Source organism: Chiroxiphia lanceolata, chromosome 7, assembly GCF_009829145.1.
Source record: "Chiroxiphia lanceolata isolate bChiLan1 chromosome 7, bChiLan1.pri, whole genome shotgun sequence".
Taxonomy (NCBI): Eukaryota; Metazoa; Chordata; class Aves; order Passeriformes; family Pipridae; genus Chiroxiphia; species Chiroxiphia lanceolata.
In genome coordinates, this window is record NC_045643.1 from 7,527,866 (window position 1) to 7,554,049 (window position 26,184).

The window sequence follows — 26,184 nt, forward strand, 5'->3', positions numbered from 1 at the left end:
CTGAAGAAAAAAAAAAGGGACAAAAAGAGGAAGCCGTGGAGGTTTCTCTGTGCCCAGACCTGCCGGCCTCGTGGTTACACGTCGATGCTGCGCCGGCACTGCGGGATCAGTAGGATTTCGACTCCCCACACCCCCTTTCCTTGTACTTTTTTTTTCCCCTTTAAAAATTCTTCTCTCTTGGCACACGGTGCTGGGGGTTGCCAGGGAGGAAGTAATTGGGAAAGGCGGAGCAGAGCAGTGCTGATGCCTGGGGTGAGTGGTGCTCCCCAGTATCCCAGGAGGACTCCCAGCTGTCTGGGCAGTCCATGACAGCCTCACTGGCCCCCAGAATCCCATTTTGCCCAACAACCCTGTCTTAAATGATGCATTCATTGGGAAACCACCGGGGGTGTGGCACAGAGGGTACTGGTGAAGAGGAGCAGTGGCGATGCTGTCTCTGCTTCCAGCGCTTGGTACCCTCCGTGATGCTCCTCTGCCAGGGTCTTCCCAAAAAACCAGGCACGTTCCAGGGGAGATCCCCCCGTCCCTCCCCTGGGCCGGCCGCGGGGCGTTCCCTACACGATGCCCTCGCTGCGTTTGCTCCTCCACACCACCAGTGCGGTCATGAGCAGGGTGACGAGCACGGGCAGCAGGATGAAGGGGCACAGGACGGCGTTGGGGGGGTCGTGCAGCGCCCGCCCGGACGGGGAGCAGTTCCTGAAGTACTGTCTGTGCACGGCCACGAAGAACTCGTCCACCTGCCGGTTGGGCCAGTAGCAGTCGAGCCTCTCGGCGATCAGCACCGTGCAGTTGGTCAGCTCCCCGTACGTGCTGCAACACAGGCAAGGGCACCGGGTGGCAGGGGGGGGGGGGGGGCACCGGGGACCAGCACCCGGACACAGGCACACCACCTCCCCCCCCCCAGCAAAAAATATTGTATGCATCATATATAATAGTATATAACATTACATATATCATTTATAGATAGTATATAGTACATCATATAATAATATTATATATATTACCTATTGTCTATTATATAAATGTTTATATTGTTATATAATAATAATATTATTCATATTCAATAACATAACTGTGTTATAGCATAATAAATATATAATATTCATATTGTAGTTATATTTTGTTATTATATTTTATTTATATTATATAACATATATGCTATTATACATTACATATTATATGCTATATATATGTTATATAATAATGTATGATTATAATAATTACATATATAGACAATATATTTCATTATTTACATAACATAATGTATAATATAAAATCTATGCAATACATAATATGCACTATATAATTTGTATAGAAAATACGTAATAAAAAGTATATACTATTTAATTTATAACATGTAACATATAAAAGCTATATAATATGTAATATATATATATTTATATTATATAAATATATTTATATAATATAAATATATATATTTTTATACATGATATATAAAATATATCCTTGTGCAACATATTATACACTTTCTATGACAAAGGTGTGATATTTGAGATTGTATTTGAGTTGTTACTTATTAAATTTTTTAGCAATTTGTTTGAGGTTGTAGCTACATAGATATATCTGACCCTATAAAAATATGCAGGGTTTTGTTTTTTTTTTAATTTATATAACCTGTATAAAACTATATGGGGGGTTTGATTTTTTTTTAGCTAGAGTGGTATAAAGATATATGGGGTTTTTTTTTTTACATTCCAATCAGGTTTTGCTACTTTGATGGCACTTCTGAGTGCTCACCCACAGCCAAAAGCAGAAGTGGTTTTCATTTACAGAAGGACATAAAAACAGAAATAATATTTACAGAAATAACAGGTTTGGGGTGGTTTTGTTTGGTTTGTGGTAGTTTTTATGGGATTTCATGGCTGAATCAGTGCTATTAGAAAATACAGGATGGACCCAGATTTTAAGCAAAGACCTTCAGGAAATCCATGCCAGCTTGTCTGGCTGCCGGCCTTTGGAGCACCATCCTCCAGCTTGTGTGGATTCATCCAAAGGGGGACAGAAGTCAGTACATCTAATCTACTTAAAATTCTCCTTTTAATTGCCTAAAAATTAAGAGATTGCATAGGAACCAGCTGCCTGCTTTGAAGCTGTGCAGGACCACAACCCATCCCACCTCTATGGCCGGCAAGTCCATTTTTCCTTTTTTTTTTTTCCTTTTAAACATTTGGAAAACCAGGAGCAGCCTTGAGCCAGGGGCACTGTCCCTGTGCTGGGCCATCCAGCCATCCTCCGGAAGGACAGGTATTACAGTGCCTTTCAAACCCTCCCTGCTTTAAAACTGGCTATGCATAAAAATACTTAATTTTTTCCCCCATCCCAATTAGTCATATCTAATCTGAGAGAAGCAAAGCAAACCAAACCCCAGCTCACCAATTAAAAACCCGCCTGGGGGAAGAAATATTTTATAAGCAGCTTCCCAGCCAGTCTCCACAGCTGCTGTGCAGCTCCTCAGCCCGGTTTCAGGGCAGGCTGTGCCAACAGGCACACGGCAACACCACTGGGAGCCCCTGCCGAGCCCGGTGATTTAATTAATGGGGTGCCTGCAGCTGCTAAAAGCAGATTCTGCTCAGCATCCCAATGTGCAAAATTACCACTTCCCGTTCATCAGCATCCTTAGGAGATCTCGGGAGCCGAAGCATCTTCAGGAACCAGAGGGACAGTGTTAACAGAGAGGCGAATAAAAGCTATTTTTAAAGCTGAAGGGCCATACAGCAGCTGGCTGAGCCCTTCCCCGGCTCCGACCCTGCTTCCTTCCGTGGAGATAAATAGCTGCTCCCATCATTAGACGTGAAGACATTCAAGGAACCAAAGCCAAACGGTGCCAGCAATGAAAGGACAAATTGTAAGTGCCCTTCAGCAGCAGCCGAACTGCAGCGCTCAGCCGGCTCCATAGCGAGGATGGAGCTGAGGAGAAGAGCTGAGCAGCTCCAGCCCCATGAGCAGCGCTGGGAGGGGGCTGTGGGGCGACAAGTGCCTGTCCTGGAGTGGAAGGAAGTCCCCCCCATCCCGATGGGGTGCCTTATGGTACCCTATGTCTTTTGTCCCTTTCATTTTTGCTTAGTTAAAGCCCCCCTGCTCCGGATGGGATGGCATCCCCAGCACCACAGAGGGATCCCAAAGGGATCCATGCACTGGGATCGGATAAACCAGACCAGCTGGATCCAGGCTGCTTGCAATGCCTTGTCAGACAGGATCAAGATCCCACTGGAGAGCAGCAGTGTTGCTGCCCGGGGCTGAGCCGCTCTTCCCTGCCACAGCCATGGCAAACATTTATCCCATTGCATCTCCAAATCGGCATCTGGTTCTCTCTCCCCACGAGCAGAGCTACATTATTGTGTTAGCACCATGCCAGCATCGTCCCACCGGGAATTCATCCCAGGCTGACAGTGAAATATCTTGTTTTCCTGCCCAGCTCTGCCCTCCCTCCCCTTGCCACAATCCAGCCGAGGAGAGTGAGGTCCCCTCCCATACCAGGCAAAGCTGAGCTGAGCTCCAGGAGCTGCAAGGATGATCATGGTATTCCTGGTGTCCAGAGAGAGTTGTAACCCTCAGTCACAGAGTTAAAACTCTCTTTGGAGAGAAAGTTGTAGCAGGATTCTCTGCCTAATTGGGGGTAAAGCAGCTTGAACTATACCCTATTTGCAAAAGTTACCAGGGATGGATGGAGAAGGGCGAGGGTGAGGGCGGTTCAGGATTTACCCACGGCCATTGCTATGGGTGAGTAACATCAATCTCTACTTAATAATTATTTTGCTTGCTTTAATAGCATTGCTTCAATATTGCTTCAGTAAATAGGGCACCATATTTATAGTTATAATTATCTCTACCGTGTAGTAAATAATTCTGAGTAAGGTCTTTTAGTCTAATAGTTACCATTATTAATAAAATAACTAATTTATTCATAAAATATACTTGGTTTGCCAAGACAAAGTCACACATTCACTTCCACATATATAATCCTTTAAACATAAACTGCTGCCACAGTCTGGGGCTAAGACTGGATCCAGCCACACCCTGACTCCTTTTCATTCCATTAGCCAAATTTCTGACAGCATCTACATACAGAGTTCAAAAAGTGAATAAAATGTCAGGTTTGATATATTTAAAAAGAAAAGCTGCATTTCTTTTTAAGCAGTTGACAGTAAATGCCCACAATATAAACCCAGCAGCACAGCTAAATGTATGGAACTGATACAGTAACGTGGCCGCTTCACACCCATCTGGGATGGACACCAGTGCCCGATGCTCATGCTCGGTACTGCACTGCATTTACTCCTTGTGAGCGTGCAGAGGTACAAGGGTTTGGGAAGAAATTCATTGTATCACGATCCTCCGTGTTTGTTGCAGTAAATAAAACACTGTTCTGGTGTCACCTCGGGGGGTTCACACCTTGCGCTGCCTCTGTCGGGGCGTCCCGGGGCCGCTTTGGGGGGGGGGGGGAAAACTCGGACTGGATTTCCACTGGAAAACGGAATGGGGGAAAACACGGACTGGATTTTTCCGGAGTACGGAATGGATTTCAAAAAAAAAAAAAAAAAAAAAAAGAAGGGTTGGACTTGATGATCTCAGAGGTCCTTTCCAACCCGGGTGATTCTATGATTCTATGATTCTATGACTTGCCTGTCTATCTGTCTAACCTCTTCCAGCTGGAAAAACCCAACTGCTATTAAAGTTGACAAAAGACAATGATATTATTAATGAAAGCAGCTACACCATGTTAGACTGTTCATTACAGGCTCCTAGCCAACTTCAATTAATTGCATGGCTGCTATGCCTAAAAAGACTGCCCACAGAAAGAAGGCTTGGGGGGCGGGGGAAGGAGGTATTTTTGACTTTTTGCTGTGAGGTGCTCAATCCATCATTTTCCTCCTCAGTTGTAAATAAAATATTGCTTAAGAAAATCCCCTTTTAGATTAGCTGTGTGTTTTCTTCTAAGCACAACCTATATTAAATTACACATCTGTATTTGCCTTTTCAGACAGCTTCTGATACAATGAAGGTTTATATCCTGTCTTCAACAATACTGTGTTTGGTTAACAGATTTAATTTTATACAAAGCATTTCTAAATAGAATACAGAAACAGCAATGCCATCACAACCCACTGCTTAGGCACCCTTCTCCTGCCCTGCTGTTTCCAGGCTGCTCTCCCTCCTACCCCCAAACCTGCAGAACCAGCCTGTGCAGTTGAGTTAAATGTCTCCAAGGACTCTCAAAGAACTGACTCCCTCCTGGCTTTCTGACCACTTTCTCTTCATCTGAAACTGCAATGACCTCTCCTGCTTGACTGAGCTGTTCCTAAACTATTAATAATTCACACTTTAAGTCCTCTTTCTCACCTAGGATATCTCCCTATGAATGCTTTCCATACACTGAGCTTTGTGCTCCCTATGAACATCTACCTTTGCAATTCATACAGGCATGTAAATGGAATGAATGGTTGCACTTCATTAGAGACTCTTCATTACTGACACATCCAAACACAACTGCACTTTAAAACCCCTGGCCTTCTGTCCCAGCTTTGAGATTTAGCAACAGATCCCCAAGAGAAACCACAGCTTTGCCCGACACAACAGGGACATGCCTTTTTATACCAGTTCCTGACATCTAATATCTTGCTCTCTTTCAGCCCAAATTTAGGTAAAGGCTGAAGAAATTCAAGTTGTTTCTTGTAACAAGTGCTTCAGTTATTCTATCCTATTCCTACAAACATTAAACCCAATAGTCTCTCAAGTACAGTAAAGCAGGGAAGTTTGAGTTGCTCCCAAGAGCCCTATTCCTTCCTTCACTTCACCTCACTTGTAGGTTTTTGCTAATTCAGAAAACTCCAGCTGAATTTTGTTTTTTCTGCCAGTATGATCTCATGCCTCATGATCTTGCCGTGACCTCAGACCATCCTCTGTGTTGTACTGTTACATGGTTTTTACATTGCTGTTACCTTTGACTGAGTGTTTCAGGCCCTGAACAATTTATTGATAGAGATACAGCTTCTGTCCCAAACAACTTGTGTGAGCAAGTCACAAATTCTGGCTTTCTTTCTCTGTACCTTCTAACATTCATCCCACTTGGAGAAGGCCTTTTCTCCCTTGTTGTGATTACTGAGCTGCCATAGGATAGCACTAGGAGCAGGGCAGGTTTTGCCAAACGATCCCACCACTGCAGGGAGACAGGCAGCTGGCCCTGAAAAGTACAGCCTAGCTTACTTCTCAATATTTTTCCTTACCCAAAGGTGAACTGCAATTAAAACTGTTTTCCTTGTCACCATGAAAAAGGTTTGGGTTTAAAGGACACTCTGGGGATGAGGATGAATGGGGATGGGGCCAGGCTGCTGGTGGGAAGCAGTCAAGGACTGATTAAGGGTTTGATGGCATCCAAATGCTTACACTGGTATAAATCCCAAGGAATTCCTCTGTGTTTTTACCACTGCAAACAAGACTAGAATTGCATCTGGCATTTATTCCTTGACCGCACCTGGATGCGGGCAGTGTTACTGTGGCTGGGGTTCACAGGACTGACAACTCTCTCTCTCTTCTGCCACAAGTACGAGGATATTTCCTATCCTACCCAAATTCCACGCTTCGGAACACAAAAACACCACAAGGTTTTCCTTTTGCTTTGTAAATTAAAAGAAAACACTGATTTCCTCCTCTGCAGGGCAAGCTCGGAGACAGGATGAAGGGGTATCCATTGGGACCTGGCAAGTTGAAGATAAATAAGTAGATAATGAGATAATAAGGGAATGGATCAATCTGTTTTGTGTAAATAATGGACAAATAACGTGAAGGCACAGCGTGAGTGTGCTGGCAGCTGCGGGAGCAGCCCCCAGCCAGGGCCGGGTACCAGGCGAGCCGGGAGCTGGCAGCTCCGCCCCTGGCTGCAGCTGTCAGACCAGCACGCTCCCACCGCGGAGCTCCTTCCCCGCAGAATGCCCGCGGCGAGGGGAAAGCATTCCCTGGAGATATTTAGGCATGCCGCGGGGTGGATATATTTGGGATGAGGATGCCTTGCTTGGCTGGAGTGACACCCGCAGCTGCGTCCCCCCGTCCTGCTGCGCCGACGCCGTGCACGGACCGTCAGGCAAATCCATTCCCTGGCCACGGCCAGAGCCGAGCAGGAAAAATAGCTGCAAGTCACCAGCTCCTGCTGACGCATTCGTGGGTGGGCGGCCGGCACCCGACCCCTCCAGCAGCCCCAGCTCTGCCAGCAGCGCTCCACATCCCCAAAATAGCTGCCCCCAGGGAGACCACAGCTAATCCCCCGGCTCAATCACCATGCCGATGAATTTGGACCTGGAATCAAAACAGCCATGTTGGTCTTTGGGAGAATTCATCCTGCACAGCTGAGCTCCTGGCTAAAGCAGCTCGGCCACCACCATGGAGTGGAGGAGCCCATGACATGGAGGAGCTCCTGCTGCAGCTCCAGTCCGGCTTTTAAATCCCAGGGCAGCCGCAAGCCCTGGAAAACAAAACACCAGAATGCTGAGGATCCAAGGAGCACCCGAGGCCACGCCGGAATGCTCGGCCTTTGGGGAGGAGGACAGGGAAGAAAACCAGATGACCCAAGGGAAAACACCTCTCAGTGTGGAAGGACACTCCAGTCCTTCTCCCTTCCCAGGAGACACTGTTCACGGCCAGCCTCTGGGATGAATTATTAAATTAAAAACCACCTGGCATCCCATTCCCAAAGTGTGTAGCAGCTCACGAGTTCCCCGGTCCACGATAAAGACTTGCATATCCATAAACATCGACTTTCCCTAAATAAGCATGGCTAAGGAAGCCAGCAGAGCTCAATGGTGTTGGACAAACCTTCACAGAGAGCTGGTGCTTGTCCACATGGTCCAAGCCCAACCTCACCAAACACTCCTGGTGCCGAGAGACCCCTCGGTTCCATTGGAATGCTGCAGCACCAGTGAGGCCAGAGCTCAGGTAATGCCTCTGAGGGTAAGATGGGAGCAGCATCTGCAGCCTATAAATAGGACCAATGAACCACAATTACAAACTCTGCTGAGACAATTCATTTATCCAGATGTTCCCATCGTGTTACCCTCAATTGAGCAGGAAATGATGGGCCTTACAGGCTCTTTCCTGCTAAACGCTGCTGTACAGGAAATCACAGCTCCAAACCTGAAGCTGTAGAGGCCCTGGCAGAGGCAAAACCTCACAGCATTTCTCCTTGCTTCAGACAGGTTTCAAGCATCAAAATTCCTTGGTTTGGGGGAAGATACGGAAAGAACAGGCTCTAGGCAAAAGGTGGGTTATTTCCATTTCATCATCTCACACCTGGAGGAAGTCAAATCCTTCCCCTTAAGCCAGAGGGGTGACCAGCCACCTATGCCACCCCCTGCCCACTCCTGCTTATTGTCCAAAAGGGGTTGGTGATTCTCACACACCCCCAGGGAACAAGGACGCTGAGCAAGGTGGACAACCAAACCCCATATCCTTGCAGCTTACTTACTGCAGTAGCTGAGCTATTTCTGCCTGATTTTTCCCAGTGTCCTGAGGGCACAAGAGGATCAGAGGAATGTCATCTCTTAAGTGACCTCAAGCCATGTGTTCACAGGGAGCAAGTGGACTCAGGCAATCAAATTAAACACTGCAAGCTTATCAACATTTCCTCCAGGAGCCTCAAGGATAACAGTTTAGTTGAAGCTATTTAGGAGAAATACAGCACGTTGAAGATAAAGAACAAGCTCTTCTAAACACCTCTGCTCTCTAGGCAGTGGTTTTGCTGGGGGAGGAGATGGATTGAGCTCATCAAGCCTGCAGACAGCACTGAACCAGGACCAAAAGCAAAGTCCTGCCCTTGGAGGACACTCAGCACACCCAGTACGTATGTTTAGAATCACAGAATAAAACATAGAACCATTAAAGTTGGAAAAGACCTCTAAGATCATTGAGTCCAACCTTTGACTGAAAAATACATAAACACAGGTGTGTGTAGTTTTTAATCTGGCACAGAAGAAAGGGCCATGAAGCAGGAAATCAACCAAAATCTTGCAAAACCTCTAATTTTTGAGCAAAACAGCTCATGGCACACAGCACCACCTACTCGCTGTTTCCAGCTGACCTCCATCCCCACTGGTGTCCCAAGAGCTCATTTTTGTCCTTTGCTTCATTTTCCCAGGGAAAGGCCATGGCCCAACAATGCTGTACAATATTGAAAGTCAGCTGAGGGCAGAAAAGGGGGTTTATTTTCTCTTTTCAAGCCCTCATGGTGACATGTGGCCACCCCTGACTGGTCTTCACAACTTCAATCAAAACCCTCTCATCAGGAGAATGATTTACTCCATGGTAGTACCAAGAAAACTCTGCTGATTCTAAATGGGAAAGAGCTAATCCAAGGAAAGTGCTGTATGGGTGGTTTGCAATAAAAATAAACTGAAAGAAATTCCCCAAAAATCAAACACACTTCCCATAAGTAACATCCCTGCTCTCCCTGATGGGGCTGCACTGAGCAGGGTTCCCTTATCACCCTCATTATCCCCCAAAGATGCTCCACTAGGGAAGCTGCATCTCTGCTTCTCCCAAGTCATAAATCACCACTGACTCCCTGACACTGATTACAAACAGGAGGCTTAGCAGAGGACTGCCATGCCATACCATTCCAGCCTCTCCCTCTAGTTGCTTAGAAAAATCAACACACAACTCCTGGAAGCAGGGGCTGAGCCAGCAGGTCCAGTGGGACAGCCTGGGATTTTCTCACAGAAAGGGTCTGAGGGCCTCTCAGTGGGTTATGGGGTTTTCAAGCTGAGTTTTGGACTGACTGGAGAAGCAGAGTGCTGAGAAAAAAATTAAAAATCTCATGGAAAATATGTCCATCAAGTTGTGAGTCACCAGAAGCTGTGACAGGGGTACCAATCTGCTGCTTTATTAACCCATTGATTTCCAGACAGTTGTAGTCTTCTCCGACTGAAGCTCCATTGCTGAGCCACGTGGTTGAGCACAGCCACCATCCTGACTTCCAGACACTGCTCAAGTTTAGCTCCCTGAAAGCCTCTTTAACCATGGAATGGCTGAGCTCAGAGACAACCTCTGGAGACTCTTTGAGTCTCGTCCAAACCCCCCTGCTCAAGCAGGGCCACCTACAGGTGGTTGCTCATGGCAATGTCCAGCTGCTTTTTTAGTATCTCCAAGGATGGAGATTCCACATCCTCCCTGGGCGATCAGTGCCACTGCTTGGCCACCCTCACAGTGGAATAGCATTTTCTGGTGTTCAGAGGGAACCTCCCATGCCTGTTTGTGCCCACTCCCTTCTCTGCCACATGGACATGTTTCTGGCTCATGCTCTCATGCACCATGCCTGGTGCCCACCAGCACCCCCAGGTCCTTTTCTACCACACTGGTTTCTATCTGGGCAGCCCCCAGCACATCCTGCTGCCTGTGGTTGTTCCTCCTCAGGTACAGGACTTTGCCCTTCCCCTGGTTGAACTGCAGGAGGTTCCATCAGCCCATTCCTCCATCCTTTTAGATTTGTTGCCTCTGGATGGCAACACAACCCCCTGGTGTGTCACCCACTCCTCCTAGTTTGGTGTCATCTGAAAGTTTGCTGGGATTACACTCGGTCCCATCACCCACATCATTAATGGAGAGGTTAAGCAGGACAGTTGACCCCTGGGACACACCACTAGTTGCTGGCCTCCAACTGGTGTTTGTCCAAAAACTGACACCCCCTGGGCCTGGCTGTTCTGGCAGTTTCCAACCCACCTCGCTGTCTGCCCATGCGGCCCACACCTATTTGTGGGGATCTTACAGGAGATGGTGCCAAAAGCCTCACTGAAGTCCGGGCAGACAACGTCCAGTGCTCTCCCCTCCAAGCTCACCTTGTGGCCTCACAGGATGGAGAAGCCCCAGCAGGGGCTGGGCCCAGCAGGGGTGGAGCCAGGGCAGCACCAGCAGCAGAGTGAAACAGCACATTGTTTATCCCCCACCAGGAAATAAACCCCCAAACCCAAAGACAGGTGCAGGTGGTCTTGGGGTGCCAGGACTAGAGGGACGAGCAGAGAGGCCTCACTTACCCCACGGTCTCATCCCAGTCGCACCAGAGCCGCTGCCCAATGCCCTCCATGCTGAGCTGGAACTGCTTCAGGCAGTAGTGCCGGATCATCCAGCCGTAGTCCGGCTCCTGGCACGCTGTCGCCGCGATGAAGTGCTGGGCTGGAAGACAGGCCAGGGGCAGGCAGGGTCAGGCTCTGCTGTGGTGGGTCACGGTACAACCACGGCCCCCAGCCCCCTGCAGAGGGCACCCACCACAGCAGAGCTGAGACCAAAGCAACCCCGCTCTCAACCAGCTGCTCCAAGACATCTTTGAGGTTGATTTCCCTGATGCTGATAAACCCATTATTCAAGACATGCCAGGTAAGTCAGAAGTAAGGACATGGATTCATTCTCTGCTGATCGCTCGGCACATGCCTTTGGACTTTAAATGCCCAGGTTTTTGGTTTACAAAACGAGTAAGGGCGTTGGGGAAGGTGGGGAATAACCCCATGGCTCCCTGCTGGAGCAAAGCACCTGCACAGGGCCACGTTTGGGAACAAATGTCCACCTGAGATGGAGCACAAGGTCTGGCACAGGAAAATTCATCCCTGGTGCACTGCGCTGATTTAATCCCCCTCTGGGAACATGTCCCTGCCACATGGTGCCTTCTGGTTTGGGAGCAGGGAAGGAAGGGATGCTGCCTACAGGCTCGAGCACAATCAGTGCCATGTTGCTAGTAGGGGGAAAGGGACAGTGATGTTACAAAAGGAAGGGGAAACAAACCTTTGAAAGAATGATTTACTGAGCCTGGCTATAAATAATACCTTTCCCTTGGTTCCAGAGAGCCAGCTCGTGCCTTTTCAGCTCCCGGAGTACACTACAGGCAGGCATCACATACCAGCTCTATTTTTTGCCACGTGTGAATAACTCTGTGCTTTATTTTTATCTTGTTTTTTTTTAACACAACAGAATTTAGCTGCTTTTATTTAGCAGCCAAGGGACATCACTACAGGACATCATCTCTCTGCAGCCTCCAAAATCCTCGGAGCACATAGGTACCAGCATCCTATGGCAACGGGTGGGAACTCAGGGAATTTGGGTGATGTTTCTGGTTGGCTGCAGGGCTCCCACACTGCCTCCCACCACCAACTGTGAGTAAATGAGCCAAGAGAAGTTAAGGAGTGTTAAACCCTCACTGTTGCAATAATAAAAAAATTGAGTTTATCAAAACCTAAAGCTCTCCCCAGCTGATACCAGCCAGGGGCTCACCTAACAGCACCTCAGCCAGAGATAAGCCCTGCTCAGAAATGGGAGCGTTTGAGATGCTGAAGCAAAGCACAGAGGGAGGAGGAGAAGGTGGAGGAGGAATGGTGCAATAATTTTATGTGAGGCCTGGACTGCAAATCTCAGTCTGGGCAGGCTCAAGGATGATTGATGGCTGGGAGGCTTCTCCCCCCTTCTCATCCTTCGGTTGAGCGAGCACCAGCATCCGAGGGAGGCTCAGGTGCCAACCCAAGGGGTCACCCCTCGGTGAGGTCTGTGCACTGGACTGTAAAGGACAAGGGCTCTGTAAATATTATGCCCATCACACGTCTGGACAAGCAGCTGCAGAGAAAATGCCTCTGGGGAACACGTCAAGTGCAGAGCAGGAGAGCAAGAGGGAAGAAGGGAGAGCAGGGGAGGAGAACAGACCAAAAGGCAGATGGATGAGGGGCCGAGGGGGTTGAGGAGCAAAGGAGGAAACAGAGCCAGGAAGAAATGAGTGAGACATGCAAAGCACGGAGAGAAATTGAGGAAGACAAAGCCACTTCAGGGAATTCGACAGTGATGCGGCACAGGGAGAAAGAAAAGTAGGAGTTAACCGAGCGTGGTCAGGCTGCACTTCACCTGGCTTTGCTCCTCCCACTCTCTAAGCATGGGTGAGCCTAGAGACAAGTCCTTTGCACCACAACTATCCTTTGGGATGCCCAAATGTTTCCTGACAACCACACAGCTGCTTGGAGGAAAACACCTTAAGAGGCAGCTCCACCTTGGGTGGAGACAGGAGAAACACTGAATAAACCATGGGGATGAAGCAACTGAGAACCACAAAGTGGCTGCAAGGAGCTGCAAGCCACATACAGCTGGTAGTCAGCAGGAAAACCAGACCCATCGGCCAGTGACCAAGACCCTTCACATGGACATTTGATTTTTAACATGGTGACGGGCTCTTTTGTCTTACACATCAGAAGCAAACAGCATCCAAGAGGAGTGAGGCCCAACAGAGCCCATTGCGTAAGTGCTGCCAGGATGGAGCCGGACACAGCAAGGCAAAAAAGCCCTTTTGTTTTCAGCTGACTGGGGAGAACCAACTCGAGCTGTAATTATACATTTTAAGGTCGAAGTGAGGAGAAGCTCCTGCTACGTTTCCACCTAAAGCCCCAGCTCCCTGCTGCTTTACAGATTTCCCCCAAACCCGTGTCAGGCTGGGATGGGCTCAGGGTTTGTAACAGCAGGGGAAAAAAAAGCAGGGAGAGAGTTTTGTATCTCCTGGCTCTCATTCCAGAAGGCTTTCCTTCTGCCCTCAGCCCTGCTGATGGAGATGGGGTAAGTCAGCTGCAGTGAGCCGTAAATAACCGAGCTCCAGAGCAGTCACGTCTCTGTACTTAGCAGCATCCATTTGTGAAGGCCACAAGGAGCTGCTGAATAAACGAGCTCCAAAACACAACTATACCGAGGTTTAGCCTCCAAAGAGCTCCCCTCTCACAGGCCCCCGTCGCTCCTGTTCCCTCAGGAAAAATGGCATTGGGAGCTGCGGGAACACAGTGGTCCTCTGGGAGCATCCCACTGGAGCCATGCAGTACCTCCAAAGCTCTGCTTGGTCTTTAGGTGCCACCTCAACATGGAGAATCACAGAATCCCAAATTAGTTTGAGTTGGAAGGGACCTTAAAGCTCATCTCATTCCACTCCCCTGCCATGGGCAGGGACACCTTCCACTAGACCAGGTTTCTCCAAGCCCCACCCAACCTGGCCTTGGACACTTCCAGGGATGGGGCAGCCACAGCTTCTCTGGGCAACCTGTGCCACGGCCTCCCCACCCTCACAGGGAAGAATTTCTTGCTAATATCTAATCTAACCCTGCCCTCAGTCAGTGTGAAACCATTCTCCCTTCTCCTATCACTGGAACTGTTGATGAACAACCTTCCCCGCAGAGAGAATCCCTGATTGCCTGCTAAAAGATGTAAGCTTAAGGATCCTTCATTTGCCTCTTCACAGGAAACATCTGGAGAACAGCAGTGGGGAGGTGATTGGAGGGACAGCTTTTGCAGGCATCCCAGATCCTCCTGATTGCCCTGGGATTGATGACCTGGAGAGTTCCAGCAAGCATCTACCAGGATTCTACCAGCTGTAAAAAACCTGCCACACATTTATTTCTGCAGAAAAGTAGTGTTGGTCCTGAATTGTTACCAAAATTTCAGGAAAACAACTGGACTTTCTGGGTCACCCCTCCAGAAACAGCTCGGTGGGTACCGCCCACTCCTCCTGCCACCATTGTGAGCCCACACACTTGTCACAGTGATGGTTCGCCTGCAGAAATCCCTGAGCTTTCTCCACAAGGAAAGTTTTGCATTTTACATGTGTCCCCTCTGCTCAATTCCTTGGTCTCTGGCCACATTCTCCTCAGTTTTCCGGGAATTCTTGGTCTTGACTTTCTGGGACGTGTAACTAACCCCATGGGGAAGCAGAGCCCAAGAACAGATTTGAGCATTTCAAACTGGTATAGCACGGGATGTTCCCAGTTCCCAGGCATTTTTGCAAGCCTTGCCACTCCAGCTCTCTGCCATTCGACCTCTGGATGTTGCCCAAGGCGTGTGTGCACTGGGAGACTCTGGGGCAGCAAGTCTCAAGTAAGGCAGTTTCATTTTTGGGGAGATCCCACCATAGTGGACTCAAAACCGCTCCTACTCTCACCTCTCATGAGGGGCTGTATAAAACTAACTCAGGGAGTGAACTGGGTGGGACTCAACAACCTCCAAGAAGCCCAGAGCACTGAATGGATCCAGTTGCTGGATCCACAGTGGTGACTATCTTATTCTGGGGGGAAACTGCTTTGCTTCATAGCAAAGAGAAGGAAACAGCCATGTATTCATCAAAAAGCTTGGAAGTCTCATTAAACCCCAAAGATGGCAGAGAACTGCAAAGTGACACTCACAGGAGGGCTGGCAATGAACAAGGCACATGTAGCACCAGCAAAGCTCTGGGTTCTCAGAACAAACACCCCAGTATCTTCCTCTGGGCTTCTCCCAGAGGCTGTAACCCCCACTGTGAAATGATTAGTGCTCTCAACACATCCAAGACAAAAACAGTCTGTTTTCCCCTCCCTTTTGGGGTGGTGGCTTTGTTGTTTGATTGAAAATAACCCTCGTGGTTTGGACTCAGTTGCAGAATAAAACCCAGCAAGAGCTGGAAATCTGGTGTTTGTTCACTGAGCGTGATCCGAGCCCTGCACTCGGCACAGCCCCATCCAGTGGGATGAATCCTGCCTCAGCAGGTACAAACCTGTGAGATTAAACCAGGTACAACCTAACCAGACAGACGTACTCCATGCTGCCAACTTGTCTACTCACCAGCTGGGAAGGAGGGGGTCTCTTGGGGCTAACCCCAAACCTGATTTTGTCCCACTTTCTCGTGGCCAACAACCCCCAGACACCTCAGACTCACGGCTGTCCCTCAGGCCGCCATCCTGGTGACAAAAACCTCCAGTGGGGATCACAGCTCCATGTCCCTGCTGGAGGTACCACATGGCTCTAGTAGAGCAGGTTTTCAGCAGGGGAATTTTGCAGGCACAGCCCTGAGAAACCCTGAAAGTACATGTTCATTCCCTCAGGCCACCTCATTTTCCTTTCCAACCCCTCCCCTGGTGTTGGGACCCCCATTTACACACAAACCAGACAAGCTGGTCCTCAGCAACTGCATTTCTCAGCATCTTCCCTTTCACTCAGCAGAACCAAAAAAAAAAAAAAAATGGAAAAATTGGCCCTTCCAATATCTGCAGACCCTTGGGAAGGGTCTGATTCCCTCTGCTTAAAAATACACCTCCCCCCAGGGCTGCATCAGGCAGCCGCCAGCTCAGCAGAGCCTTCGGAGCTTGCAAACACTCCCTTGGTTCACCAGGAAAAACTAAGCTGGTGCTTAGCAAAGCTGTGTCCCACTTTGGCTGGAGCTGGGGGACAGAAAACTGCAGATGTTGGAGTTGGGAAGGGCAGGGTGGCCGGCTCAAGGCCGTGTGCTCCTCTCTGAGAAAGGAGGGAGCCATCTGCTCACACCTCTGCTTGCTGACAGCCCAGGATGTGCCCCCACAGTCAAACGAAACCTCTGAGCCCTGACAAGGCTATTTCTGTCCTGGTTTTACATGAGGAATGTATTTTTAAAGCCTCTCCTCCCTGGCTGAGTCAGACTGGGGGCACTGGCCCCCACCCCGAGCTACTGGGATCTGGCAGTGACTCTGGGGGCTGTCAGGGCTGTGCAGCAGCTTGGGAATGGAGATGGATGGAGGGGCCCAAACCCTGCAGGTGTTTGTGGGGAGACAGAGACTTGCACAGAATCATCCCATCCCAAACCTGCTCATGGATGCTTCTGAAGTATCCTCAGGTCCCAAAACCAGGCAGACTCTGCCTCCCCTGCCCACTTCACTCTTGTTCACTGAGTGAACAAGACAGTTGTGGCACTGTCCCTTAATCCTCAGGATTTTCTCTCCCAGCATAACCACTCAGGACGTAAGCCAAGAGGGAACTCGTGGGATTTTGGGGTTTTCATGTGCTGAAAGGGAGTGGGATTTTTCAATACACACTGAGTCACGGCACAGTGAGGATTTCAGAGGCAGAGCAGATGCTGGGAGGTGGGGGGAGATCTGCCTGTCTCCCAGGACCTCCTGGGAAGGCCGATTCCAGGATGTCTCGGACAGGCTGCCACTGCCCACTTAAGAAAAGAGAAGGAGCAGTCCCCTCTCCCTGCCTGCCCTCTGCTCCAGGGGGTGCAGATGGAGCAGCAGAAGGAAACTACTCAGCTACTTCTTAAACAAAGCAGTCTGTAAGCACGGCCTGGACACAGTTACAAAGCCCAGCTGGAGCTCCCCCCTGAGCTCTGCAGATGGAGGGTTCACCCCAAATTCTGCCTGTCCAACAGCCTCGCTGCCATGAAGTCATACAAAAGCTTTCAGAGCACTCAAGGACTCATGAAACTTGGACAGGAAAGAAGTCACTCAGGCTCAGAGGGGGAAAAAAGCCTCATAGCAGGGAAAAATTGTCAAATGAAGAGGCAGGGCTAGGAAAGCTCAATGGTAGGAAAACGGATATTCCCCCTGGAAAACACACATGGGGCTGTGGCTTTGCTTGTGCTGCTTTGAGGAGCGAGCTGCAGACACTGCAGCCCCAGGGAAGAGCACGGCCACGGGCCTCCCCCTGGCTCCCCAGATCACAGGATCATAGAATGTTTCAGCTGGGAAGGCCCTGTAAGACCAGCAAGTCCCACCCTCAACCCAGCACTGCCAAGGCCACCCCTAAACCACTTCCCCAAGTGCTACATTCACATGGCTTTTAAGTGCCTCCAGGGATGGGGACGCCAACACTGCCCTGGGCAGCCCTTTGGGTAAAGAAATTTTTCCTAATATCCAATTTAAATCTCCCCTGGCAAGACTTGATGACACTTCCTCTTGTTCTATGGCTTGTTTTCCTGGGAGAGGAGCCTACCAGGGAGTTGTAGAGAGCAAGAAGGTGCCCCCTGAAACTCCTTTGCTCCAGGTCGAGCCCCCCCAGATCCCTCAGCTGCTCCTGGTGCTCCAGACCCTTCCTCAGCTCCATTCTCTTCTCTGGACACACACACTCCAGCTCCTCGATGCCTTTCTTGTCCTGAGGGGCCCAAAACTGAACCCAGAATTTGAGATGTGCCCTCAGCAGTGCCCAGCACAGGGGGACAATCACTTCCCTGGTCCTGCTGGCCACACTATTCCTGATACAGGCCAGGTGCCATTGGCTTTCTGCCTCCCTGGGCACACTGATGGCTCATGTTCAGTTGCTGTCACTCAGCACACCCAGATCCTTTTCCTCTGCGCCACTTTCCAGCCACTCTGCCCCAACCCTGGAGCTGCCAGGGGTTGTTGTGACCAAGTACAACCCAAAGTCTCTGTGCTGCATCTCTCTCCATCTGGGTCTGCTCACAAAACAGCCTCCCCCGACACTAAATAAACACTTGCTGACCAATCCCATTAAATCCCAGCAAAAGGAGACCTCTGTGCCAAATACAAACCATGGCAGGAGGTGCCATGGTTTAAGTGCTGTGCCAGGGATGTAAGGAGAGGTGAGGGGCAGTGTAAAACCCTGCTGGCCTGGGAGACAGCAGACACCTGAATGCAGAATTGGCACAGAAAGTCACTCTCCTGTCAGCCAGGCTGGGGACAGTCCCCTGCCTGCCAGGGACCTGGCCATGTGGAAAGCTCGGGCTGCAGATGCCCTCCAAAGGGGCCAAAGGCTTCCACATCCTAGGGAATGGAGCACAAGATGTGGTGGGTCAGAGGAGCACGCTGGGGCCCATCCCCAGAAGTCCCATTTCTGAGGGACACGGCTTAGATGAGCGCAGGAGCAGAGCCAGCAAGGGCTGTGCTTCACCAAAGCCAGGCTGGATGCTCCAGAAACACTCTGGGGGATAAACATCCCCGGGCATGAAGACTTACTTACAGTAAAAGGCAGTAACGGGAGAAGGTCAAGCGGAAACAAGCGGATCCCAAACAGCCGTCGGCTCCGGCTCAGCCGCACACCGGCTGCCGGACACGGCTCCCGGCACAGGCGCCAGCACAGGGACCTTTGACTTCACCCCTATTTTTCTGGCAGCCTGATGATCTTTTGATAACACACCCGAGCCTGTGACCTGCTCTGAAGCAATACAGGGCACCAGGTTTCACCACAGCACGTCCCATCCAAGTGCTGCGATTGCTCTCCCCCACCGCAGTGAGGGGCAACAGGAGCAGCTCCAGTCCCTCTCCCTGCCTGGCACCTGGACCCTGCCACCCATCCCAGCTCTGTGGCCCCACAGAGTGGCAGTTCTTCAGGGAGGCAAACAATCTGGGAGACTGAAGTGAAAACCACCCTGGCCTTCATCCTGCCCACATGGGGTTTCACCTCTGCTGATGACACTGCCCAGCTCCTGCCTTGTCCCCAGTACCCATGGGTGACCTGTGCACCCTGTCCCCTGAACTCACAGCCCAGTCCAAGCAGGAAGCCCAATCACTAGTTAACAAAAATATCATCAAATCCATTGGTTGCAAGCTTAACATGGCACTTGCTTACAAAAACTATAAAATGAAGAGAAATACCACACAGGCATTGCTTCCAGGCAGCTGGCTCCTACCTCAACTTCAACTAAAAACTCCCTGGCAATTATTTTTAGGGAGTTTATTGTGTGCCCTCTTGGAATAGCTATAAAACGACAGCAAAAACTCAAACACTCCCATCCTGGCAAAAAGTAAATGCCTACAGATCATCAAAGTACCATCTCGATGGATAAATCACTTCCTTCCTTCACAGGCACAACAGGATGCCAAATTTAAAACCTCTGAGATCCTTTTGGGTTTCATGATTATGTTCAGCTGTATGCAAAATACCTCATTAGTGCTGGCTGGGAAAAAAAAAAAAGCTACCTCTTTATCTTGCTTTGTATAATAAAATGAAACGAATCAGAATTCCAGGAGCAGGGATGAAGTTCTCCTTTCCTACACCAAGTTAAAAAATCAGATTAAAGGCCTTTAGGTTCTGAGTATTCACCTGTATTAGCATGAGTTACAGAATGTCCTTGTTATCCATTAGAGGCTGCCAAGCACCTTTCCAGAAACACGTCCCTAGACTTGATTCTGCAGAGGGTAGAATGGCAAATACTTTTATTCCCCCCCCAACTTCATTCAGTAAGTAAAATAAAGTCAAAAGTAGCCGAAAAGGGAGGAAAGAGAAATGAATTCCAAACCCTGCCATGCTGAAATCCAATTGCTGCCTGATTGCAAACCAGGGGAGGGAAAAATCTGCCATGAGCTGTTAGTTACAAAGATAATTATATCCTTAATGAATAGCGGGGTCTTTTGGAAAATAATTCTCCCTGACTGAATTAATGGAGGAAAAACACAGGTTTTAGACACACACTGGCAATGTGTGCACAGCCCTGACTTCACTGGCTTCACCCACTCTGAGTTCAAACCACCTCTGCCTGTGACCACCGCCAAAACCTGCTCCCAGAAGGAGGGTGAAAGAAACCAGGGATCCCTCTGGAATTCTGTGCATCCCACTTTTGCAAACAGCCCACGAGGCTGGCAGCAGCAGCCAGGGGCTGAAGGGATGCCAGCCCTGAGAACAAGCCACCTCTCTCCTGCCTACCAGAGGAGGACTGTGGTTTCCAGCTTTGCCATCCCAACACCTTAACCCAGCGTTAGACCCAGGCTTTAGAGCTATTTTTAGAACATCAACAAAGCTGGGGACGCCACAGGAGGCCAGATGTCAGCTAGGTCTCAAACCCAGGCTGGTCTGGCTGCAGAAAGCCAGGGAAAAACCAGCAGCCACCACACTCAAGATTTCAGGAATGTGCTAAAGGCAAATGCAGTCTCCTCCCACCCCCCGAGAGTATTTTTTCCTTCAGCTATTTCAGTTGACTGAGGCTAAAATAAGAACAGGGAAAGTAACTCCAAGGTTAAAAGTGCTTGGCCGTGGTTTGTAGACAACACTCTGCAATTCTGTTGGCTCAGGTTTCAAGGGGTTTGAGTGTATTAAACATGGACTATTCTGCTACATGGGACCATCTACCATTTGACTGAACTACCTTTGAGATTAAAAAAACTGCCAACAGATCACCTATAAGGAAGTACATAGTGAGTAAATATAAAAAATTTGTTAGGGAGAACATCAAAATAAATCGTACCACTGTCTTGTTGGTGCATTCACCACAGGCTGCACAGAACAGTAGCTTGACTAAATACTTTCAACACAGAATTTCCAGACTAAAATCTGTTGCTGAGCCATGTGAGCAGCCCAGAAGTAATTTCTTTTCCCTTTTAACAGAAATTTCTCGATGCGGTTTTCTTTCCTTCCAGCTGAACAGCACACAGACATTGCACCTCTCTGCAACTCACACACATAGAGCACTGCCCCTTTCCCAACAACATTACCTAAAGGATAGAGGGAAGCCCAGAGGGATTGCGTCCTGCCCTCAGCCAAAATCTGGAGGTTTTCAACCAGGCTGCTGCCCACTTCTCTGCTAGGATGCTTTCCTGAGGCGTCAGGATGTGCTTTTAAATCCTCAAAAGCTCACGTTGTAGAAGCACAGAGACAAGGGACTGAGACCATTAAGCAGGTTCATTACTGGGTTTGATGATTAAAAGCAGCCAGCTCACAGGCAGCACCCACAGCAGCACAACAGCAGACAGGGACAAGGATTCCCTGGTATTCACCCACCCACAGCGGGAATTAGCCTGGCAAACCCTAGCCACAGATATATTTTAGAAGAGAAAAAAGCATTTAGCTATTTGACCAAGCTGAAACATGCTCTGTTTCCCCTATAAGGGGTTTTCAATGCTATTCTCCCTCCAACCCAGTGGTGTTTTTGGTCCTCTCCTGGTGCAGGGTCTGTGCTGGGAAGGGCTGTGACCACAACCATCACTGCGGGGCCCGAACCTCCCCCAAACACCCACTAACTCTGACAGAGCCAGACTTCACAGCTGGCCAGAGGAGCAGAATGAACCTGCCAGTGCAGAGCAATAACTCCAGAATCCCACCTGCAGCCTTCCAAGACCTCTCTTAACTCTGCAGTGATCTGATATTGATTCCCAGCCCCGTGAAAACATAAAGGATGCCAACCCCATTTTTAGCCATTATGAGGTCTCTAATTTCATTCCAAACAGGTCACAGCATTTATGTTTTCATTATCCACAACCTCCCGGGTCATCACAAATAGGAGATCACGGCACCAGTGCTTAATGGTTCTTTAATTCAAGAGCATTTCAGAGTTAATAAATGCAATTCAATTTCTCAAACCCAAGTGGCTTCCTGACCAGATAACACAGCCTCCATCTACCCTACCAAATCCATAGGCCATTGGTTTCTGCAGGAATAGAACTGGCATGTATGGGAGCATACAAGAAATTACAGGGTGGAGGCAATTTGTTCTTCCCTACTCACATACTTTTAATGTTTAGGAAGTTTCACGTCCTCTCCATCTCAAAAAATGTTCTGAAAGGGAGGAGGACATTTTAGTTTATTGTTGGGGATTTCTAACATGGCAAACTCTAAATACTGAGGAGGACTCTTCCAGAGATGCAATAGCCTTCAATTAGATTTTAAAGGAAGTCTTAGCACTTTTATAAAAGAGGCACTCAAATCACTGGCAGTCATTACTGAGTGTGCTTTGAGCTGAGAGAAAACATAAATATACCCCCAAAATTTAGCAGTAATGGTGCAGCTGCCTGACTCGCAAAGCTGCTCCTGCAGAGGTTTCCTTTTCTCATTACTTTTACTGTTCATCTTTTCTTCTTATTATTATTTTTGAGTCCAGCAAATTCAAGTGATGAGATGACCACAGCCTGCAAAGCTCCAAGCTTTGGTATCAAGGTGTAAGGGACAATAGTTTAAGGATGGTTACAGGGCAACAGGAATATAGAATCACAGAATAGTTTGGGTTGGAAGTGACCTCAAAGACCATCTCATTCCAACTCTCTGCCATGGGCTTCTACTAGCCCAGGTTGCTCAGAGCTCCACCCAACCTGGCCTTGAACACTTCCAGGGATGGGGCAGCCACAGCTTCTCTGGGCAAACCTGTGCCAGGGCCTCCCCACCCTCACAAAGTAGAATTTTTTTCCTAATATGCAATCCAACCTTGCCTTTTGTCAGTGTGAAGCCATTCTCCCTTCTCCCATACATGCTCTCGTAAAAAGTTCCTCTGTATCCTTCTCATATGCTCACAGGCACTCAAGCATGTGCAGAAAACCCAAAGCATCTCCTCTCATTGCCACATCTTTTCCCAGAGGCATCTTGGACCACAGATCAAAGTCATGTTGTTCATACACACAGTTAAGACAATTAAAGACACTCTGAAGAACTTCAAAGGTTTCTACCTTTTTTCCTGACCCCAGGGGTGCCAGCAGCTGAAGAGAGGATACAAGTGGACTTAGAATTTCTTGTTTTCCAGGAGAGGTCATAAACAGTGCCAAAACCTTTTGTTTTTAAGAAAGCATCATTTTCTGCAGAATATGCAAACACAGTGCTGTACAGCATAGGCAGAAGATGGAGGGAATCAATGATACATTAATGTTTTACCAGCCTTGTTTGCAATGCAGCTTTCTAAATCCAAAAGAAATCCTAGTAGCCCAGCCCAGCCCTGCCTTTAAACACTGAAATACAGTGCAGAGCTGATGTGGTGCCAATCATCACTGCCCCAGTAACAAAGAGCAAGACCACAGCTCATCCCCTCCTGAGAAGCCTCTATAGGGAGCTGTAGTTAAAAAACAGAAAAAGCCTAATTTTACCTTAATGGAAGTGGTTACCTTGGGATACAGCTGGATCTCAGGTCTGCTGAATGAGACCAAGGTTATTTTTAGGATGGTCGATTCCCTGACCACTTGCTTTTGAAAGACTCTGCAGCAAGGTGGGAAGTTACTTAAAGCTTTAAGAGAAAGGCTTTTCTGGCACAGGAGGAATGCTTGGCCAATCCTGCCAGGATTTGGACTGTGGCTTTGGTACAGCCAGGGGTTTATGGTGACAGGGAGAGGGGCCTGTGTCATCCCATTCTCTCATGGCCCACACCACATGCAAAATTTGGTACAGCTCACCCAGCTTTAGGCCAGGGACTTGTTCTCCACCACCTCTGTGGTCACAGAGCACAGAGGATGTTCCTAGCTAGCAGTAGAAGCTGGATCTAAGACAGTATCTAGTTCTTCTGAAACAGAAAACCACTTCTGCATCCTGCTGTGGGCTGCAGCAGCAGAGCACAGCTGAACACAGCGAGCAGGAGCTGGGGTAGGACCAGCCCCAAGGAAAGCCTCCAAGCTCAAGCTGAGCTGCTTACAGAGGTGGACACGTCTCCAGAAACCCAGCTCTGGGGAGGAGACCACCACAAACCACACTCAGTGTTCATAAAACTCTCGACAGTTCACAAGGGAAGGTGTGTTAGTGACAGAAGAAGCCTCCAAGAGCATGTCCTAAGGCAGCAGCTGGGCCCACGAGCTGGCAGTGAAAACATCAACATACAGCCATAAAACTCACCCTCCCTCCCTGCTGCTGGGCCAAAGAGGCTTGAAATGGAGTGTGGTAAGATTTACAGGCACAGAGACAATGCTCCCCACACAAGTGTCAGACCTGGTGTCAAGCAGAGGCACTCCAGGTCTGCCAGCAGGATCATTAGGAGGATTCTGGTAAATATAGTAACAGAGCTTTTTCCACACCTTTTGTATCCCCCCCTTTTCAAAATATTCTTTTCATTTTTAAAACACCTGCTTCCTCAGAAGCATCAGTGACCTCAAAATTCATGACTCTACCACGATTTCTGAGCACTCAGTTGTCACTTGCAATTTCCATGCAGCCCTGTCTGTGTGCAGGGCTGTGAAGCAGAAAGGCACAAAAAGGTTGTTTTTTTGTTAAATAGCACAGACTGTGCTCAAAAATAAAAATAAATAATCCCACAAGAAGGATGTAGGTAAAGACAAACACATTCACAGCATCATGATTAGCTGCCATCAGGCAGAGGCAGCATCCTGCTGCTTCCAAGCCCACTGTAGGTGGAAAGGAGCAGCCTGGAGTACCAGCAACTCCTGCTTGCTTTGCTTTCAGCAGTTACAGTGCCCAAACCAAGAGAAGGAAGGGTCAGGAAAATGAGACTGACTGGGAAAAGAAAGCAGAGAGAAATCCTAACCAGCAGAGTTAGTGCTCACTGGCAGCAAAACCAGGCACAGGTTTCTGCACTGACCACTCACTCCTCAGCCAGGGACCCGCAGCCTTTCCCTGCAACCCGGCACGGAGAACGTGCCTCGTCCAAGGGCACAGCTTTCTCCTGCCCCTGCACAGCTGAGGAGCGGTAAATAGTTAATCAGGGGGTACGGGTAAGCCCATTACCTGCAGCATATTCAGGTTTATTCACCAGGGTTTGGAGGGGAAAACCAGCACAGGAGAAGGAAGGGAAAGAAGGAGAAATCTGTGCATCCTCAAGGAGCACTTCGACTTCATGGAAGATCAGCGTTAGGACGAGAGAGCATGGTTTAAGTACCTTAAATAAACACACTTCTACAGAGTACGAGATCTCTCGGAGCTTTCTGCTGCGGGTACCCAGGTGACAAGCACGGCACAAGTCTCTACCTGTTGCAGCTGAAATGCCAGGAGCAGCAAAGAAACCAGGGCACGCTGCACCCAAGAAAACAACTGGGCAACAAAAACTTCCAACCCGATCCCCGGTAAAACCCGAAACATCTGACCTCACCTGAGAGAAGCCTGTTTGAACGAGCACTTCTGGCTGTCTGCTCTCCCTGCGGCTCAGGAACGGGAAGAGAGACTCCTAAAGCAGTAATTAAAAACGTGCAGCAAAAGGCAAGGACGGCTGCCAGCGGAGCACGGCTCAGTACATCTCACCTACCAAGCAGGGAATCCCACACAAAGCAGGCTGTGTCCAACAGCATCATCACCTCAGACTCCCAGGCCAAGCGCGATGTGTCCCGGCGTTCTGGCATAATTTCTCCTTTTGATTCCCACCCGCCGTCTGTGTCGCCAGCGACGCCAGGCTGGTGCCTCCCCGGGTTTCAGGGAAGAAGGGTGTAAGCGGTGAAGCCCGGGAGGAGGCGGCAGGGGCTGCACGCCCGTTCCCAACGCAGAGGGGCTTCCAGGGAGCCTCTCCCGCCGCCCCACCGGCCCCGGGGGAGTTGTGTCCCGGTGCCCGCACTTACCCAGGACGAAGCAGAGGAAGCGCCGCGGGAGCAGGGCCATGGCCCCGCGGCAGGAGCGGCTCCGCTCCGGGGCCGGGCGGGCTCCGCGCCCGCGGCGCTGAGCGCAGGGGCGGACCCGGGGCGGCCGCGGGCCCCGCCCGCTCCACGGGGCTCGCTCGTCCGCAACACCCCCTTCTCCCCAGAGACCGGGGGTACCTCTCCCGAGGCGCCTGCAGGACGTAGCCGAGGCTCTCGTTACCTCCGACTCCGCACC

General features: G+C 49.4%; 1 protein-coding gene across 3 annotated transcripts; it reads right to left on the bottom strand.

Moving 5' to 3' along the window:
• Window positions 1-146: 146 nt before the first annotated feature.
• Window positions 147-26,046, bottom strand: RAMP1 (receptor activity modifying protein 1). Of its 3 annotated transcripts, none has more exons than XM_032693414.1 (3): window positions 25,932-26,046; window positions 11,037-11,175; window positions 147-810 (listed from the first exon to the last, which is right to left on the bottom strand). In XM_032693414.1, the coding sequence occupies exons 1-3, from the start codon at window positions 25,969-25,971 to the stop codon at window positions 555-557; spliced, it is 435 nt and encodes a 144-aa protein (XP_032549305.1). In that variant the 5' UTR covers window positions 25,972-26,046; the 3' UTR covers window positions 147-554. The 3 variants fall into 3 exon arrangements, with proteins under 3 accessions (XP_032549305.1, XP_032549303.1, XP_032549304.1); XM_032693412.1 differs by lacking the exon at window positions 25,932-26,046 and adding an exon at window positions 25,625-25,733; XM_032693413.1 differs by lacking the exon at window positions 25,932-26,046 and adding an exon at window positions 22,479-22,600.
• Window positions 26,047-26,184: the final 138 nt, after the last annotated feature.

What these genes read in the sequence shown, in the direction of transcription:
- RAMP1 (XM_032693412.1), bottom strand. Translation starts at nt 25,718, where the DNA reads ATGCCAGAACGCCGGGACACATCGCGCTTGGCCTGGGAGTCTGAGGTG. An exon ending in TGTGTGGGATTCCCTGCTTG is followed by an intron (nt 11,176 to 25,624) that starts GTAGGTGAGATG and finishes CCTGTCTTCCAG; the next exon opens with CCCAGCACTTCATCGCGGCG. An exon ending in GACTGGGATGAGACCGTGGG is followed by an intron (nt 811 to 11,036) that starts GTAAGTGAGGCC and finishes CCTGTGTTGCAG; the next exon opens with CACGTACGGGGAGCTGACCA.